The sequence below is a fragment of the Aspergillus multicolor genome, assembly GCF_047715735.1.
Source record: "Aspergillus multicolor strain CBS 133.54 unplaced genomic scaffold BDW74scaffold_15, whole genome shotgun sequence".
NCBI lineage: Eukaryota > Fungi > Ascomycota > Eurotiomycetes > Eurotiales > Aspergillaceae > Aspergillus > Aspergillus multicolor.
Genome location: NW_027395966.1, coordinates 373,051 through 389,981, shown reverse-complemented (window position 1 = coordinate 389,981; position 16,931 = coordinate 373,051). Strand labels below are relative to the sequence as shown.

Sequence of the window (16,931 nt, the reverse complement as noted above, 5' to 3'; positions counted from 1 at the left end):
TTCGGCCGTCTTCTCGGGGGATCATCAATCGGCAATGGTCGGTACTCTATGACCGGCGGTCCATGTAAGCCCATGATCTCATCAACCACACGGCGTGCAACATTCGCCAGCTCTGTCAAGGATATCTCAGCATCATTGCCGATATTAACAGGTCCAGAGACAACAGCAGCATCGATCTCCATAAGGGCAACCAGCCCACGGATACAATCATCTACATACTGGAACGAGCGCGTGGCCGATCCATCACCGGTAATAACAAAAGGCTTGCCAGACAACGCCGCAGCCACAAAATTGGACACGACGCGCCCATCCCCCGCCGCAAGACGAGGCCCGTACGTATTAAAAATGCGCGCAATCCGCACGTCCACGCTCCGCGGTGCCTGCCGGAATGCCCACGCCAGAGCCTCGGCCGCTCGTTTCCCCTCATCGTAGCAAGATCGTGGCCCGTACGGGTTAACGTGCCCCCAGTATGACTCTGGCTGTGGATGAACCTGCGGTGACCCATAGACCTCGGAGGTGCTGGTCAGCAGAATGCGGCAGTTCTGCTGCTGTGCTAGGACGAGGAGATTCCTCGTCCCCTGGTATGCGGTATCGAGGGTGTCGACTGGGTCTTTCTGGTATTGGGGTGGACTGGCGGGACAGGCGAGGTGGTAGATGCTCTGGAGCTGGGGGGGGTCAGGGAGAGGGTTCTGGATGTTGTGGCTGGGTTTGATGTCAGAATTGCTCAATGGCGTCAAGGATGAAGATCAATGCGTACTCGATCATTGTAAACTGTGGATTGCTTTGCAGATGGCGGAGATTTGACGGAGTGCCGGTCTGGTAGTTGTCCATTCCGATTACCGTCTTACCTTGCTGGAGTAGGTGATCGACCATGTTCGAGCCGAGAAAGCCAGCAGCCTGGCAGAGAAAGAGCAGTCAAGTTGAGTTCAATGCCTGAGTCAATAAGGCGTACTCACTCCTGTAACTAGGACTGGCTTCTCGGATAAAGGGCCCATGACAACGAGAGAAAGGAAGTCAGAGAGAGAGAGAAGTAAACAGAAAGGGAACGATCCTTCCTTGGTGCAATGCTCAGAATATGTTAGAATGTTTGCTAAGGAGGTAAGATGGAAAAGCGAGTAAGTTAGTCGTATTCAAGAAGCTTGTGTAGTATCCTAAGAATTACTCTGTACCTAGGAGCAGGATGAGGGGGTGTCTGTATAGAATATGCCCAAAAGAGTATGAGTAGTCGTCACTGATTGGCTAGACCAGGTGGCGAATCAGAGCCCATGGCGCCTTCCATCACGAAGCTCTGCTCTCTGTTTGCTTTTCCTTTCTTCCATTTGCTTCGCCTTGCTTGAAATCAAAAGAAAATGTACGATTCTCACCCTGACTTTCCAGCTACAAGTCACACTGCCTGCATTCAGATGACGTCTATATGCAGTTTTAATGCCATCCATTGGTCCACCTCGAGCCATCCCACACAGATGCGCTGCCCACCCGCACATACCGACAGCCCAGGCGCGTCAGAAACGATCCATCCAGCAGGTTCCTGCCATCAAAGACGTACTTTGGTCGTTGCATGGCATCAACAACGCGCCGCCAGTCCAGGGGAGTCTCCTGCAGCTCCGATCCGTTGCAAGGAGTTCGAAATCGGTCCCATCCAGTCACCAATACAATAGCGTCTGCCAGCTCGCATGCCTCATATGGGGTCCGACAAATACCAAGCTGCGCACGGCCCCCGATCTCACCTACTGCCGATGCGATCTCGTCCGATGAAGCCTGCGGGTCATAGATCGACACCTTGGCCCCTTCCTCGAGAAGGCCTCGCACGACGGAAATGGCCGGGGAGTTCTTCGTATCGGAGGTGTTTTCTTTGAATGAGAAGCCCAGCACACACATCCGGCGACCCGAAATGCTCCCATGCATACAGGCAACAATACGCTGCACGAATCGACCTTGCTGCCAGTCATTCATGCTGATCACAGACTCCCAGTAACCGGCAACGTCATGCAGATGCAGGCTACGCGCGATGTACACCAGATCGAGAATGTCCTTTTGGAAACACCCGCCTCCCCAACCAATACCTCCGCGCAGCATGTGTGGTCCGATACGTGGATCTAAACCGCAAGCTGTCGACACTGAATCGACGTTAGCGCCAACTGCCTCGCAAATGGCGCTAAGGGAGTTGATGCTACTGATCCGCTGGGCGAGCATCGCGTTTGCGGCGAGCTTGGCCAGTTCCGACGACCATCGATCCATGTGCAGAATGGAGGACCGAGGAACCCAGATCTCATAAAGCGCCGCGAGGGAATTTGCCGCTTGCTTGCCGGCCACGGTATGCGCGGACCCAATCAGTACGCGACTGGGTCTCAGCAGGTTCTCAATGGCGGATCCCTCGGACAAGAATTCGGGATTGGAAAGGATCTCAAATTCGGCCTCTGTGGTGCCACTATTGCTCAACTAGAGCCCCATTGTCAGTTTGGTAGATCAAGGCATAGTAGAATCCGCCTAGCGTACCAGGTCATGGAGCATCTCTCCAGTGCCACATGGGATGGTGGATTTCTCCACGATAACCTTCTTCCCCTTGGCAACCTGAGCGATGGTACGGGCGACGCCTTGAATGTTCGTTAGGTCCGCCGCACACCCTCGACCGGCTCCGAAAGACTTAGTGGGGGTATCGACACAGATGAAGATCATATCCGCTTGTTTGATGGTGGTTTCCACATCAGTCACAAATTCTAAATTTCGCCGGGGCTCTTCGCGACCCTGCACCGTTGATAGCATCTCATTCATACCGGGCTCGTAGAAAGAGGGTGAACCTCTCGCCCATGCTTGGATTCGAGTCTCATTCCTATCAGCCACCACGACCCGGATATCAGGACATTTGTACGCAATCACGACCGCCAGAGGGCCACCTGGGGGATGTTAGAATTAGCGGGTGAGCTGCCAGGGATGCCTATTCTTACCAACAAAGCCGGCCCCAATGCATGCCACCGTAAGCATCATGATGTGGTTGTTGACCTTTGGCAATGATGAGCAAGAGCCTAGATTTAGGTACGGCAGCTCTATAAAACCACCCCTGGGCCTGTATGGGCATGGGACTGCTGCACGTCATGGGTTTTTCTTTTGGATGGGCTATCACAACAGCCTAGTTGTGGCGTCTATCGTGCATTCCTGCCCGGGATGTGCATTGCCAAAAAAATGCGTCTCCTGCACGAATTTCAAAAGGAACGACTTCGAGCAGCAAGGAACATGATGGCGAGTCCATAAGCCGGCGTCACTTGCATCATACTGCTTCCCCCGAGGTTCTCCGCTGTCGATATATCAGTCCTCAATCATTCAGCTTGATTTGCGTTTTATTTTCTCCCTAAGATCCATTACCACGGACTTTTACGAGTAGACGATCTCCCATTATGGCGATGAAACAGGTCGAGCCCAATGGTCCTGGTGCTTCATGGAAGCATTCCAACCGCATCTATGCAATTCTCCAATACAATTACATTGTCTTCCCTTGCACTCTATTGCTGACTTTCTACGGTATACTTCCCCGTCTGCGTCGCGCGTGCCCATGAGCTGATGTGAAATTCCGACCAGGGCTCAGAAAGCTGGTTGAGTACACTGGATACTATGCTCAAGTATCTGACCAGGGCTGGACGAGGTCCGCCACCATCCATGCCGCCCTGTCTGCGTTCTTTTTCCTCATTCAGATTCCTCCGTATGCCAATACTCTCGGCTTGTGTCTGCCCATGCAACCCTACAAACACTCCAAGGGTCCGAAAACGAGACGCCTCGGCACTCTGAGAGTTTGCCTTGTTACCAAAGGTACAAACGTACAGGTATGATTGTTTTTATATTATAAGTAAAATCGATTTTGATTTGGAGATTGCAGGCAGCAATCAACTCCGCACGGTGCTGGGATATTCTCACTCAGCGTAACCATCCCTCGGTGCGTTTCCATGTTCTGGTGGACAACGATAATGGCGACGAGTTCCGCCAGCAGCTACCGTCATATATCACAGTGGACCAGGTGCCAAAGCACGTCCCATCCATGAGAGCGATGTACAAAGCGCGGGCTTTGGAACATTTCCGTCAGAAATACAAGCTATCCAAGGAGGACTGGGTGCTGCATCTTGACGAGGAGTCCGAGATCGATGAGCACGTCATGGTCACATCGCTAGACTTTATTGAGCGTGGGACGGCTCTGTTCGGTAATGTACGTATTTTCCTTCTAGTCCAGATGAGAATAAGCTGACCTCATGCACAGGGGACCATCTACTACACGTCAACCAATCACTGGACAAGCACATTTTTATCTGCAGCCGAGGTCGTCCGTCTGGCAGAGGACTACGGCCGCTTCCATCTGCCATTCAAAACATTCCAGCGTCCACTTTTGGGCTGGATCCATGGGAGCTGGATGCTCATCAATGGCGAGGTAGAGAACACCATTGGATGGGACACCGACAACGTGTGCGAGGATTATTGGTTTGGCTATCACGTACGTCCTGCAAGATCCTGCAAGATCCTTGGACCCCGGAACGCGAGGGACCGTAGCTGACAGATCCAATCTGATTGGTCCGCAGGCTGCCAAACATGGGTTCAAGTTCGAATGGGTGCATGCATTGTTTCGTGAGCAGCCCCCGGTCAGCGTGATGGATTTCTGGAGGCAGCGTCGCCGCTGGTATACTGGGATCTGGGCGACGAACAAAATCACCGTCCGACTGGCGCTGATTGCAGCTGGACTGGGCGGGCTTGGGATTTTCATCTTGTAGGTTTCCTTTGTGTGTCTCTTGCAGTCAGCCACTGACACCACCATGCAGCCCCATAACAGCCATCCTCGGTCTCAGGCCTGTGGTCCCACACTGGTACTGGACTTGGATGCTGTTTAACGATGCATCGAATCTGCACGTTCTTGTTGTTGCGGGAATTCTGCAAGATCTCAGTGTTAAGGATATTTCCATCGTAAACATTGTGTATCATGCTATCATGTCGGTGGTTTTGTCACCCTTTGCACATATTCTGCAGACGGTAGCGCTAGCCTCGGCACTGTTGGTTCCTTCGAAGGGCTACGTTGTCATCGATAAGACCTAAGAGGGTATTGTGATTGGAGAAAGGGCAAAGCAAATGCGTAGCTGGGGTTATAATTGCGTGAGATATGCCTACAGGATGTGGACAGGCAGGTTTGCAGGTACTTTCGGGTTTTTTTCTCTTTTCTTTTTCCTATGTTTGTCGTCGTTTAGTTTATCCCCATGACGTTCAACAATGTGATGAGTTTTTCGGTTTACTAATTCTAGTCTTGAGTACGTGAATCGGCTGCATACAATAGATACTCTGATATCATGCATGGCAGGTCTCCAGAAAGGTCTACGTAGAAGATGATAATCCTCAACCGGAACCATCTCTCCTCCCTTAACACGATCATCCCCCAACACCAAGAAACAGAGTCTCCCATGGCTCAAAGACCGCGAAGGCAATGGGTCGATGGCCTGCGAGGCATCGCGACCTTTCTAGTGGCTTTCAATCATTTTTTCAACGGCGAGATCCAATCGCCCTACCGCTCCTTCTGGGCTCACCCCAGCTCCGCCAACCGCCACCTGATCCAGCTCCCTCCCCTCCGTCTCCTCTGGGCCAAGGACGCCATGGTCCCTCTGTTCATGATCATCTCAGGATACTCCATCTCGTCAAACCTTCTTCAAACCCGAAACCATTCTCCCTCACAGCTTACAGCACACATCCGCTCCTCTATCTGTCGTCGGCCCATACGTCTCTTTCTACCCGTCCTGCTACTCTCCGTCCCATCCCATCTCATATACTACTTAAAAGGGTATTCCCACGGCTTCAAAGACAAGGTGACGCTTCAAATCCAGCCGGGCGTTGCACCCTGGCGGCATGTCGGATATCTGCTCGAGTTCCTGCTGGACGGGCTGAACAGCATCAACCTGCAGTATAATGAGGGCATCAATGAGCAATTGTGGACGATGTCATATGAGTTCCGCGGGTCCTGCTTCACTATGCTTACTATCTTTATTCAGGCACCTTGGTCGCCACCCGCGCGGTTGGTTAGTCTTGCGGCCCTCATGCTGTACATGTGCTGGTATGCGTACTGGGATCTGCTCAGCTTCGTGGCGGGCTTGTTTCTGGCTGAGCTGGAGACGGATTCGCCCCCGCGCGCAGGCGTTCGCGGCGAACAATCTAGAGGCACTTTTCAGGCCCTGACTTTCGCAGCGGGCGTATACCTTCTTTGTCTACCCTCGGCGACGGGCATGGACGACGCCTCCTATCCAGTCGGATACGGGTACCTGCGCGTTTTGTCAACGTGGCATTGGACGCAGTGGTCGCCGTGGCTTGATACACAGCGGATGTTACAGGCTGTTGGAGCCGTGCTGTTCTTTGCGGGAACATTGAATGCGCCGTGGCTGCAGCGGTTTCTGTGTACTCATCCCGTGCAAGCAATGGGTCGGATTTCATTCCCTGTGTATCTGCTGCATATTTCGGTCTACCAGCTCTGGCGCGCGCCTCTACGGGATGCGCTCTGGTCGCTGTTTACAGGCGAGGAGTATCCTAGTGCTGAGAAGGGGGGTGCGGAGAGCTTGTGGGTTTTCTTGGTTGTGTATGTCTTGGCTGGTGTGGTATTGGGCTCTGTGGTTATTGCGGCAGCACGTGCGTATGTAAGGTATGTGGATTGGAGGGTAGCGAGGATGACGAGGCATGTTGATCGGTGGCTTAATGGTGATGGGAGGGATAGTCAAAGTGAGGATAGGCAGATGAGGGAGCAAGAGAAAGATCATCGGGATTGAATGCTGCAGATTAAGTCCAAGAATTCCTGCATTGTGAAAGACCCGTACTAATTATATATTCCACCTAGGGTAGACTTATATAGTTATAGCGCAGATGTGACTTGTAAGTTGAGATCGTAGCACCAGGCATCCATTCATATCATTTCAACTGTTCCCCTGCCATAGTCTAGCCTGCCAGGCCGACATAACATCATGAACCATATGACATCCGACATACCTACCCCACCAAAACCCTAATAAAGTGTCTTCAACTCCCAAAGCGGCAAATTTGGATCAAACTTATCCCAAACAATCTTCCCCTTCTCACTAAGATGAGCCCCCTCATCCGTAATCGGTATGCTAGGGTCACTCTCCTCAATCTCAAACTTCGAGACACCCCATTTATCCCTAGGGATCCAAATCGTCGGCGTCTTCGCCGTAATACACGGCTCAAAGTACGCATTCCGCCTCTCCTCATCTGAGTACCTGATCTCAACATGATCCCTGCGCACCTTGCGCCTCAGCGCCGCGAAGTCCCGGTACAGGTTCGGATGGAACCATTTCAGGACGCGGGACCACCTGCTTCGTGGGGCTGTCTGGAGGAGCGCCAGCTCCTCTTCTTTAGCTTGTTGCAGTTCTTCCTCCACGTCCAGCGTGCGGGGGAGGAAGGAGTTAAGAGGCGCCAGGGCTTCGTTGAGGGAGAGGTGTGCGCAGATGAAGAGGATTGTGAAGAAGACCATTATAAGCAAGGGGCCGATGGAGGATTTGATTGCGAACAGCCCGATTAGGCAAATATTTGCCAGGTAAATGCCTGTTAGAAGGTGCTGGAGGGCGCGTGGGTAGACGAGGCCTTTCGTGTCGATGCGGATGTCGTAGACGAAGAGGAAATTGTAGCGGTAGGCTTGGTAGACGAGGTAGAGGCCCAGGAAGCAGAAGCCCAGGATTAGGGGGGCGATGCAGGAGTATGTTAGTGCTGTTAAAATTAGTTGGCTGTTTCTCGGTAGTTATGAGGGGGATGGAGACATACCAATCACGCCCATGTTTGTGAAAACGGGAAAGACATTTCCCCAGCTTATCTCGCTAAGTCTAGCCCAGCGCTCGTAGAGGCGACGAGGTGAGCCATCGAAGAAGGTGGTTATGAATTTGAAGACAAGTACGCTCATGATTTGTACCACGGCTAGGGAGCTGGTGGTTAGACCCTGGAGGAGAAAGTACGAAATGTAAAAGTTGGTTGCCTTTGGCAGGTTTTCAGCCAGGAGGTCTTTAGCTGAGAGTGGGTCTTTGATAATTTGTGCTGTCGCCGCAGACGCTGCAGATGTCAAGGTCGTCACAAGAAATACCTGAACGACCTGGAAGCAAAAGTGTGCTGTCTGAGTGAAGAGCTCAACTCGAGCTGCGGAAGGAACGCCGGCACGCCGGGCGCAGACTAGAAGATTGTTAGGCAATGCAACAGTAAGAAGAGAGAGATGTGCGTACAGCGACAAATGATAGGTACGAGTGACATCAAGAGGACCAGGGCTGCAGCCGGCAGTAGGCCTGCAATCACACCCTTGATGACCGCGGGCAAATCATCAATAAATCCTAGAAATGGAACCTCCTTTGTGAGATATGTGATGTTGGAAATGGTCCCGACAAGAGCGGATGGAATAGACCAGAAGATAATCATTGCTGCTAGACCACCTTGGATAAGGAACCTTCTCACGATACGCTGCCACCAGCTGAGGTTAAGCGCGGACCAGACAACTTCGTCAGGAGATATACCAGAGAAACGAGGCGTCATATGAAGTGGCTGATGATGGGATAGTGTTTGGAGTGCGACTTGCGCATCAGACTGAGAGTTGAACTCGATGAAGATCGCAGATAGCAGCTGTACTTCCCCGTTTTGGTGTTTCTTCTGCATTCCCTCGATCTCTTTGGATATATTGACCAGCTCCTCGCGAAGCCAGCGTATAGAGTCGACCTTTTCTCCCAAGAGCTTGGGACGGTGAGCAGGCCGTCGAAGCTTATGGTACATTGCTGAGCCACTGTCTTCGTCATCGAGACAGTCTGTGCATGGAAGTTTACCAGCTTTGATTAATTTCAGGCGCATGGAATTAGCCGATCGAATCAGTTTTGTCTCCAGTCTCTCCAACCGGTAGGCGTACTTGTCCCTTTCCTGGACCTTTTTCTCGAGTTCTCTGCAGTCAGCCGTGATCCAAACTCGACGGATACTATTCCCAAAGACTTGTTGCAGCTTCTTTTCATTCTTATAATCTTCCGGAACAGACATGAAAAGCACTGTTCTGGATGAGATCCGGTGGGCGTATGCAGGTGAGTTGAGGTATGCCTGCCGCAGATTTGCGTAGAATATACTTTCTCTTGTAACAGTGTAAAAGACATATGCTAGGGCAGATATTAGCCCGGAGATACCCTTATATATGGAATAATACTTACTGAAGTACACGCATGCCATGATAGCATGGGCATAGTAACGGCTTTTATCCTTCACATTACTGAAGCTCAAAGCATCTAGCTGAGTATTCCCTACGCCACCTGTGGCGTGAATGGGAAGCAGTACTGGCCATGTAATTAGGCATCCAACAAAGAACGTTACGCAGAGGATCCGTAGGAAACGCAGAAAGAGGTAACCATCCATTGAATGGTGGTTGAGGACATGGGCGTCGGAGATTTTGAGGAACTGTCCGACCCAGTTCACCCACCCTGTAGGAAGCTGTGGGCTTTTTTCACTATTTGTCTATATTAGCAACTACTCTAGAAGCCACGTTGGTTGGCGACGCAAACGTACTGCTGATGCCAGCAAGGCAGATGGCTCCTTGGAGCATACCATCGCAGCTGTGTGCGGCGGAATATCAGGAATATTGAGAACCAAATAGTTGCAAGCACTAATGCTGGAAGTAATGTAGACAGGAGCGAGGAAAGGGACGTAGAGTCCCCTCCACCGGTAATTGTGTCTAATGTCTCGGATGTCGTTGATGTTGCATTTCCTCTCGAGGACCCGAGATTGGGATCGTTGTTGGGATCCTAGATTCTCCGTTATCAGATACATAGTCAATTTGTGCAATATGGGGCTACGTACAAACAGATCCTGTCGTGCAACGAGAAGTTTCTTTAAAGTCCACTCCGCCATTGTGGTTGCAAATGAAATCTATCATGCTCTAGCTCGGACACTTCAAGAGCAGAAAGAGGCCCCTAGCTTCCAGCAACATCAATAGTGATGTGACAGGGTCGGGGTACATATAATCCCGCGGCGCGTGCGCATCACAAAGGAAGGATTCCATGGCGCGCTGTTCGGTAGAGCTGTCATCCGTGCCAGACGGTCAATAGCGCACGATGGTTGAAGTATGCGGCAAGCAAGGTCGGGGAAGAACTTTATTGGCCAAAAAACCCGAACTCAATAGTGGAACTGATTTGAAGCAATGCCTGTGCTGATAAGAGAGGAGGGGTTCTGATGGTTTGATTCGACAAGGAAAGGGCCTGTATGACAAAGGACGCCCTAGGTTCGTGTTTACGATGCTGGAACTCGGAGCATAATCAGGGGCATTGGTACCGGGCTGTCAATAGTACGATTTGGACAGGATCCATGGCTGCCAGCTTTGCCACGAGAGGGAACTTTGTGGCAGGAATCTGCAGCTAGGGCTTGCTAGCGGGCTATCATCTCGGCGATCTGAGCCTGTCTAGTTAACCGATTGACTCCATGGCCAATGGAGATTCGGGCCCGACGGGAACTGCCGATCCAGGGTGGGTTCGTGGGCTCCAGTTCGACTCCTCCACCACATGCTGAAATGCACAGACTCAAGTCACGCCACAGCATCATATTCAAGCGCCGACTGCAATCACGAGTGTGGTAGTACAAAACTCGAAGTTTCTGCAGTCTTGCAGCATAGTCCCCGCCTTCCTTGTACTTGTGTAGACGGGCTCGTCAAGGACCATCAAAGGAGCAGTAATTGGCCTTGAGTTTGGTGGCGCTGGCAGCATACCGCAAATTCAGTTATTCTATCCAAGGTTCAGCTTTTACCCCAATTAGCCTTGTGTTAGAACTCAGGCTGGAATAATAGAGACTCACAATTTTTTAAGGGAACCCAGCTTACTTATTCCCTCAGTCGAAAAACGTTGGTTGGGATTGAAATGCAAGGGTGAAGGCATCCTGGCATCCCAGGCTGACAAGGATGTGTGCTTCTGACGGGAACCATAACTCCATGAGTGGTTCGCGAAACGAGGAACAGCTAACATGCACCGAACTGAAAGGGGCCAGAGCGGTGATGAAGGAAATGGTGATGCTTGGCGAGCTTCAAGGAGATATGCTGGGATGATGGTTGGATGGCTTGCTGCAGGTGGCTCGGAAAAGAGACCAGCCGTGTGGATTGGAGTCTGTCTGGTGACCAACCTTAATATTCTGCACCTCAAAACACTCTGCAAGCTCCCCCACGACTGAATCACATTGTACTCGTGTTAGCGGTCTTGATGATGTACATGAAGTGCTGTTTTCCAAACACTAATTGTCCTCTTAAGCCAGTAGAAGTTTACAAGCCGGCTCTTCGAGACTCTATAACCCACTCTGTTTGTGCACGGACTGTGATTCAACTACATCTCAGCATACACTCAGGCAGGCCAATAGACTTTTCATGTTGGTGACAGATCCAAAAGAACCCCAACATGAATGGTCCGCCATCTAGGTAAATTGCTTCAAGCGGATTCCGTTATGTATCATTCATAGCGTCCACGTCCAAGTTGTACAAAGGCCAGCTGCGAGCGCTCTGGATTCAAGCCCCGACATGCATGGACATGAGGTATAGTTGCTGAGACGGTGAGATCACAAAATGAGCAGAAATGAGACAAGGTTCTAGACATTAAGGAACAGTAGTAGAGGAAAATGCATGGACAACCTTCTTTTATCAACAAAATTGATACATGAAGTTGGCACAAGCATCCTCAAGCTGCTTCAAATTGAGAACAAATGGGCATATCCAAGCGATCCAATGACTGGCACTGTGAGTAAGGATACCAAACCACAGACTAATAAGTTGATGGTCAGGAAAAGATTAAAGCTCTTGGCCAAAGCAAGAGACGGTACCCAAGGCGGTAACAGCTGGCAGTACTTAAGGGAGCAGCAGCCACAAGCGGAAACTCCCCTGGCGTTCGGGCTTGAGCTTTGGATACAGCTCCCATGGCGAACACTCTTCCACCTCGGGATCTCTCAGCAGAAGATGTCCCTTCTGAGAGAGCAGAAGGGAGAACTATACACTCAAGATGACTCCGACACTCCGGTCTTATCTTCTTTTGATCAGAAACAGCCGTTCCCCCCTCTCCCGCCCGACGAACTCGAAACACATGGAGATACCCCGGACGATAGCTACCCGCAAGATGATCAGGACCTAGCTTCCTCACAACCCGATCCTGAAGTGGAGGACGATGTGGATTTTCATTCGCACTACTCCCTGGAAGACCCGTCTTTCTCAGATGCGTCGACAGACTCGAACGACGAACAATCGCCAGAAGATGGCATTGCGATGCATCATCCTTTTCGGCAGTCAGCCAGTTCTCTCCACGGGCCTAACGCTTTCGCGCCTCCCTTCTACAACCGACCACCCACACCTTTACCACCTTCTCCTTCACTGACGTCTCTCCTTCGACCTCCCTTTTCTGCTACTACTTCACGACCGACCACTCCCGACAGCTCCGACGTTGAGACGCCAAATGACACTGAAGCAGCTGTTGCGAAGTCAGCGCGGAGGGCAACAACTGTTCCCAGGGCGAGCCCGAAGGTCCCGACCTACGAATATTATGGCTTTGTTCTCTACCTCGCATCCTCATTGGCATTCCGTGAGTGGAGCAATGTCGCGACGTAATCACATACAATACTAATTCTCGTTGCAGTGATCTACATCCTGTGGTCTTATCTCCCCTCGCCTTTCTTGCATCAACTTGGAATATACTATTATCCGAATCGATGGTGGTCTCTGGCTTTCCCGTCCTGGCTAGTTATGTCAATCATATATCTCTACGTCGCCTTGGCGTCCTACAACACCGGATACCTTACCCTACCAATGAATAGCGTGGAGAATATTGTGGATGAAGTGGCCAATATAGCGGTCATCGACGGGAAAGGCCGTCGGCGGCCAGGCGGTGCTGCAAAAATGCGACCCGGGGCTACCTCTTTCCAGATCATGGGGCCGCAAAATCGCAAAGTTAATTGGAAGGAGATTTGGAGTGAAGGAACGGACGCTGTCCTGGACGTACCCGTGGGGGGAGTATGCGAAGTACTATACGGACAAGAAAGAGATGACGAAGATGATTGTGAAGAAAGTCCGGATTTCTAGACGCTGCGATATAGAATCTATGAACTATGAATGATCAAACCGTGATATAGACTATCCTCAAAACAATGCACGATAACAGGCACATGGTAGAACCCCGGATTTCTTGGTAGGCGCGAAAATGAGACACGTTTTCAACGGTAGACGGTAGCATGGACTGTGCCGGTGATTGGTGGAAGCGGGCTGCCCGCATGAACTTCACCACTGAGTTGGACAATACCACGTTCTAACAGCATTGAGTATATGGATGCTCTCTCGCCGCCAGAGAGTCTAAAAAGATCCCCTGCCTAGAATCCCAGACAGCTCAGCGCCAAAGGCGGTAACCATCGCGTGGGCGGCTAGGGAGCCAACAAGAGACCACCGGCGGCGGTTACTTTGCTGCGACTCCAGACGCGCTCCGGTTCAGTGTCCATCCCGGTTTCGACGCCCAGCTTGACATCTGTTCTTCTTTTCTTGATCAGGACCTCCGTTTCTCTGTCTTATCGCTATCTCCGACTGTCTACCGGTGCTGGCACGGCTTGGAACGTCGTTCCCTGCCGTTCGCTGTGTGCTGTTGCTCCAGCTCACAACAACCAGTTCCCGCACCGCACTGTCCACTCAAACAACCCACGCTATCGAAAATTAGGAGCGAGACCACCTTCATTGCTTCAACCTTTTACTTAATTGATTTTTGTTGCTCCAGCTCTGCATTGTATGTCTTGGCAATCTCCCTCCGCCATGTCTGGGGGTGGAGGGTTCGTCGGTCCTGGCGGTGATGCGAACGGCGGCCCTCAGGGGACGGAATACACATTACAAGGTATGTTTTTTTTCGCGCAAAGGACAGCGACATCGCTACTCTCATTTATTCGCTCAATTGAATATACTAATGTCATTGCTACCTAGGTGTAATGCGCTTCCTCCAGACGGAATGGCACCGACACGAGCGAGACCGCAACGCCTGGGAAATCGAGCGCGCGGAGATGAAGTCTCGGATAGGGAAACTCGAGGGCGATGTCCGAACCAGCAAGCGGCTGCATGAGTCCCTGGGCAAGCATGTTCGGCTGCTTGAAGCTGCATTGAAGAAGGAGCGCGAGAAGGTCCGAAAGCTCACCAACAATGAGGCTGTGGAGGACCTCCGGGATCCTAAGGAGATTGCCCGAGAGAGCATAAACTCCCTGAAATGTAGGATCCTCTATACCGGTTGTACTTGTTGGTTCTAACCATTGTTCCATTCCAGCCCAGCGGCCGAAATTCGACCCTTTCGGAGATCCAGATCCCAACGCTGAAAACCAATCCGAACACCGCCAGGAGACCGAACGCGACAAGTCACGATTATACCTATCCAAATGCTCGCAGGAAATTGCGTACCATGTCATTCCCTCCGCACATCCACCCCCTGACCTCGGCGACCTCGAGCTCTCGAACCATGTTTACGGTAACCAGCAGCTGTCTCAGCAGAGCCTAGAAGAAGCGTACGCGTACATAATGCAACAACGACAAAAGCAACAGACGAGTAATATGATGGCACGGGAGGTTCCTTTGCAGAATCATCAGCCTATTATTCGGCATTACCCTGATAACATGAGCCTGTCCCGGGCCCCTAGCCAGTACAGTCTCCCGGCCACCTCGAGGGATGTCGTCGATAGACGGGCGATGGAGCAACAGCAACTTCCAATGACAGGTCTTGAGGATAGCAAGCAGGCTCTAGAAAACTCTCTTCGGGAGCGTGGAAGCTCAGAAAGACAGGTATACGATAGCTATGGATCACAAGCTCAGGCCGAGGATGCGTCCCGACCCCAGCAACCCGAAGAAGCTTCAGGTGATACTGATGGTTGGAATTTCGATGATCCAACTGAGCAAGTCGCCCCACCCGAGTCGATACCCCAACGACCCGATGTTGATGCATTTCCGAATGCGAATTTTGCCCGACAAAAGTCTCCTGCCAGGTCTGGATCACTCTCTCACCGGAGAAAAAGTTCTGGCGCTCGACGAAAGAGCGAGGAATCAGTCGATCTCGGTTCTGGAGCCAGTCCGAAGCAAGATACCACCTTCAAAGTTCGATTCGCCCTACGAGGGCACTTGGATGTTGTCCGAACTGTGATTTTCACCGGCGGTGGAAGCCCATCGGAACCTGAGATATGTACTTGCAGTGATGATGGAACAATCAAGCGATGGTTTATTCCAGCGAGTTTCGGAGCCTTTGGGCACGCGACCAATTCCGGCAGCGACTTGGATATCACGAGCTACTTCACGCACCGTGGGCACGTTGGAGCCGTGACTGCTCTAGCTGCATGCTCTCCATCCCAGAACTTTTCGAATGGCGGCCGCACTATCGGAGACGGCTGGGTATTCTCTGGTGGACAGGACGCTAGTGTACGAGTCTGGGAACGGGGCAGGGTCGATCCTAAGGCCACTCTGGATGGCCATTCTGATGCTGTCTGGGGTCTCTGTGTCCTCCCTGGGACGGCTGGATCTATTTTTGGCGACCAGTCTAGTCATTATGGTGGACCGGACCGTGTCATCCTCGTATCAGGCGCCGCAGATGGCAGGATAATTATATGGGCCGTCAGCGGCCCACCTCAGCTCTCCTCACCACAAGCTGGAAACCGACGTGCTGGCGGCAGCCGGCGGGCCAATTCGATCTCGTCGGGGTCAAACTTTCCCTCCTCCCCGCAGCCTAGCACGGCAACAACAACGCCGTTCCATTACACCATGGTTCGGCAGATTGTCCGAACGGAATCACCTTCGCCGACGTGTATCAGCCCACTGTCGCTCGCTGGTATCAACTTCGTGGTTTCTTACACAGACGCTTCGATTCTCGTGTACGACACGAGAACCGGCGAAGAGATCGTGGGCATGGCCAGCCTAGAGACGTACGATGGAACACGATCAACAGGCGTCAACTCAGTCGTTGCGACCACTGTAGGCTTCGACGGGTCGGCCGGTCTTGATCCTAGCCGGACGTTGGCCGATGAGGAGGTAGTTCACGGCGCCACTGGATCAAGTGGCGTAGAAGGTGTTGTCATCAGTGGCTACGAAGACAGATATATTCGCTTCTTTGATGCCAACAGTGGTACGTATTCTTTACCCTCTAAGCCAACCAGATCAGCTACCTAACCATCCGCAGGACAATGCACCTACACCATGCTAGCACATCCCTCCGCCATCGCTTCTCTCTCCCTCTCTCCCGATGGCCGCGAGCTCGTATCTGCCGGCCATGATGCCAGCCTGCGGTTCTGGAACCTCGAAAAGCGAAGCTGCACTCAAGAAATCACAAGTCACCGACTGATGCGCGGTGAAGGGGTCTGCTCTGTCGTCTGGAGTCGCGATGGCCGATGGGTCGTTGGCGGCGGCGGCGACGGAGTCGTCAAGGTGTTCTCTAGATAACAACGCAGTGGATGTGGCCTGATGTATGATTTGTGTTTAAACATGTCCTGCTGATTGATTGATAGCTTTTCTCACGCCATGTTCTTTTGGACTCATGAAATGATTGAGCGATTGGCCAGATTCCCGAGCATTTGTACCGGTGTCAAGTTACCTACCTACCTACATACCTGGCATATGTTCCCTTTCTACCCCTCATGTCCTTATAGCTTCCTTTTTTTCTCTATTCTTCTATGTTTCTTTTGTACTGCTCGCTTGATATTTTCGACGTCGAACGAGCCACGTATACCAAGATGTCCTGTTATTCTTATTCCCGCTTGCACAAGAGCTACTGGTCCATGTGAAATATGATCAGGGGATGTATGTTACTATATTATCTTTTTGACGCCTGATTTCTCCTCTGGCAATATATTCACTGCTTTTCCTTGTCCACAAGGTATAATATCTCTCGTTGTGGATATAGACGTCATGGACTCCAATTACATATGTTTTGAACAGGCCC

At 51.6% G+C, this 16,931-nt stretch overlaps 6 protein-coding genes across 6 annotated transcripts; 4 read left to right on the top strand and 2 right to left on the bottom strand.

Moving 5' to 3' along the window:
- Nucleotides 1–761: 761 nt before the first annotated feature.
- ugd1 (UDP-glucose dehydrogenase) lies at nt 762–2,985 on the bottom strand (the record flags this gene model as incomplete). Its single annotated transcript, XM_073726825.1, has 4 exons — nt 762–816; nt 1,487–2,439; nt 2,497–2,894; nt 2,946–2,985. 4 exons carry the CDS (start codon nt 2,983–2,985, stop codon nt 762–764), a joined length of 1,446 nt encoding a protein of 481 aa, XP_073583097.1.
- A 97-nt stretch (nt 2,986–3,082) lies between these two features.
- BDW74DRAFT_29930 (glycosyltransferase family 2 protein) lies at nt 3,083–5,101 on the top strand. The gene is made up of 6 exons (XM_073732450.1): nt 3,083–3,516; nt 3,574–3,815; nt 3,869–4,192; nt 4,244–4,474; nt 4,560–4,744; nt 4,797–5,101. The coding sequence occupies exons 1-6, from the start codon at nt 3,393–3,395 to the stop codon at nt 5,065–5,067; spliced, it is 1,377 nt and encodes a 458-aa protein (XP_073583096.1). The 5' UTR covers nt 3,083–3,392; the 3' UTR covers nt 5,068–5,101.
- Nucleotides 5,102–5,426: 325 nt separating this feature from the next.
- BDW74DRAFT_178951 (acyltransferase family protein) lies at nt 5,427–6,773 on the top strand (the record flags this gene model as incomplete). The annotated part of the gene is made up of 1 exon (XM_073729325.1): nt 5,427–6,773. One exon carries the CDS (start codon nt 5,427–5,429, stop codon nt 6,771–6,773), a length of 1,347 nt encoding a protein of 448 aa, XP_073583095.1.
- A 74-nt stretch (nt 6,774–6,847) lies between these two features.
- BDW74DRAFT_29921 (putative DUF221 domain protein) lies at nt 6,848–10,113 on the bottom strand. The gene is made up of 6 exons (XM_073732449.1): nt 9,829–10,113; nt 9,538–9,773; nt 9,186–9,478; nt 8,229–9,134; nt 7,780–8,178; nt 6,848–7,725 (listed from the first exon to the last, which is right to left on the bottom strand). Exons 1-6 carry the CDS (start codon nt 9,877–9,879, stop codon nt 7,007–7,009), a joined length of 2,604 nt encoding a protein of 867 aa, XP_073583094.1. The 5' UTR covers nt 9,880–10,113; the 3' UTR covers nt 6,848–7,006.
- A 1,800-nt stretch (nt 10,114–11,913) lies between these two features.
- BDW74DRAFT_154704 (uncharacterized protein) lies at nt 11,914–13,132 on the top strand. Its single transcript, XM_073724719.1, has 2 exons — nt 11,914–12,572; nt 12,627–13,132. The coding sequence occupies exons 1-2, from the start codon at nt 11,957–11,959 to the stop codon at nt 13,067–13,069; spliced, it is 1,059 nt and encodes a 352-aa protein (XP_073583093.1). The 5' UTR covers nt 11,914–11,956; the 3' UTR covers nt 13,070–13,132.
- Nucleotides 13,133–13,473: 341 nt separating this feature from the next.
- On the top strand, nt 13,474–16,706 carry BDW74DRAFT_29897 (cell differentiation and development protein Fsr1). Its single transcript, XM_073732447.1, has 4 exons — nt 13,474–13,862; nt 13,949–14,227; nt 14,283–16,118; nt 16,173–16,706. The coding sequence occupies exons 1-4, from the start codon at nt 13,760–13,762 to the stop codon at nt 16,430–16,432; spliced, it is 2,478 nt and encodes an 825-aa protein (XP_073583092.1). The 5' UTR covers nt 13,474–13,759; the 3' UTR covers nt 16,433–16,706.
- Nucleotides 16,707–16,931: the final 225 nt, after the last annotated feature.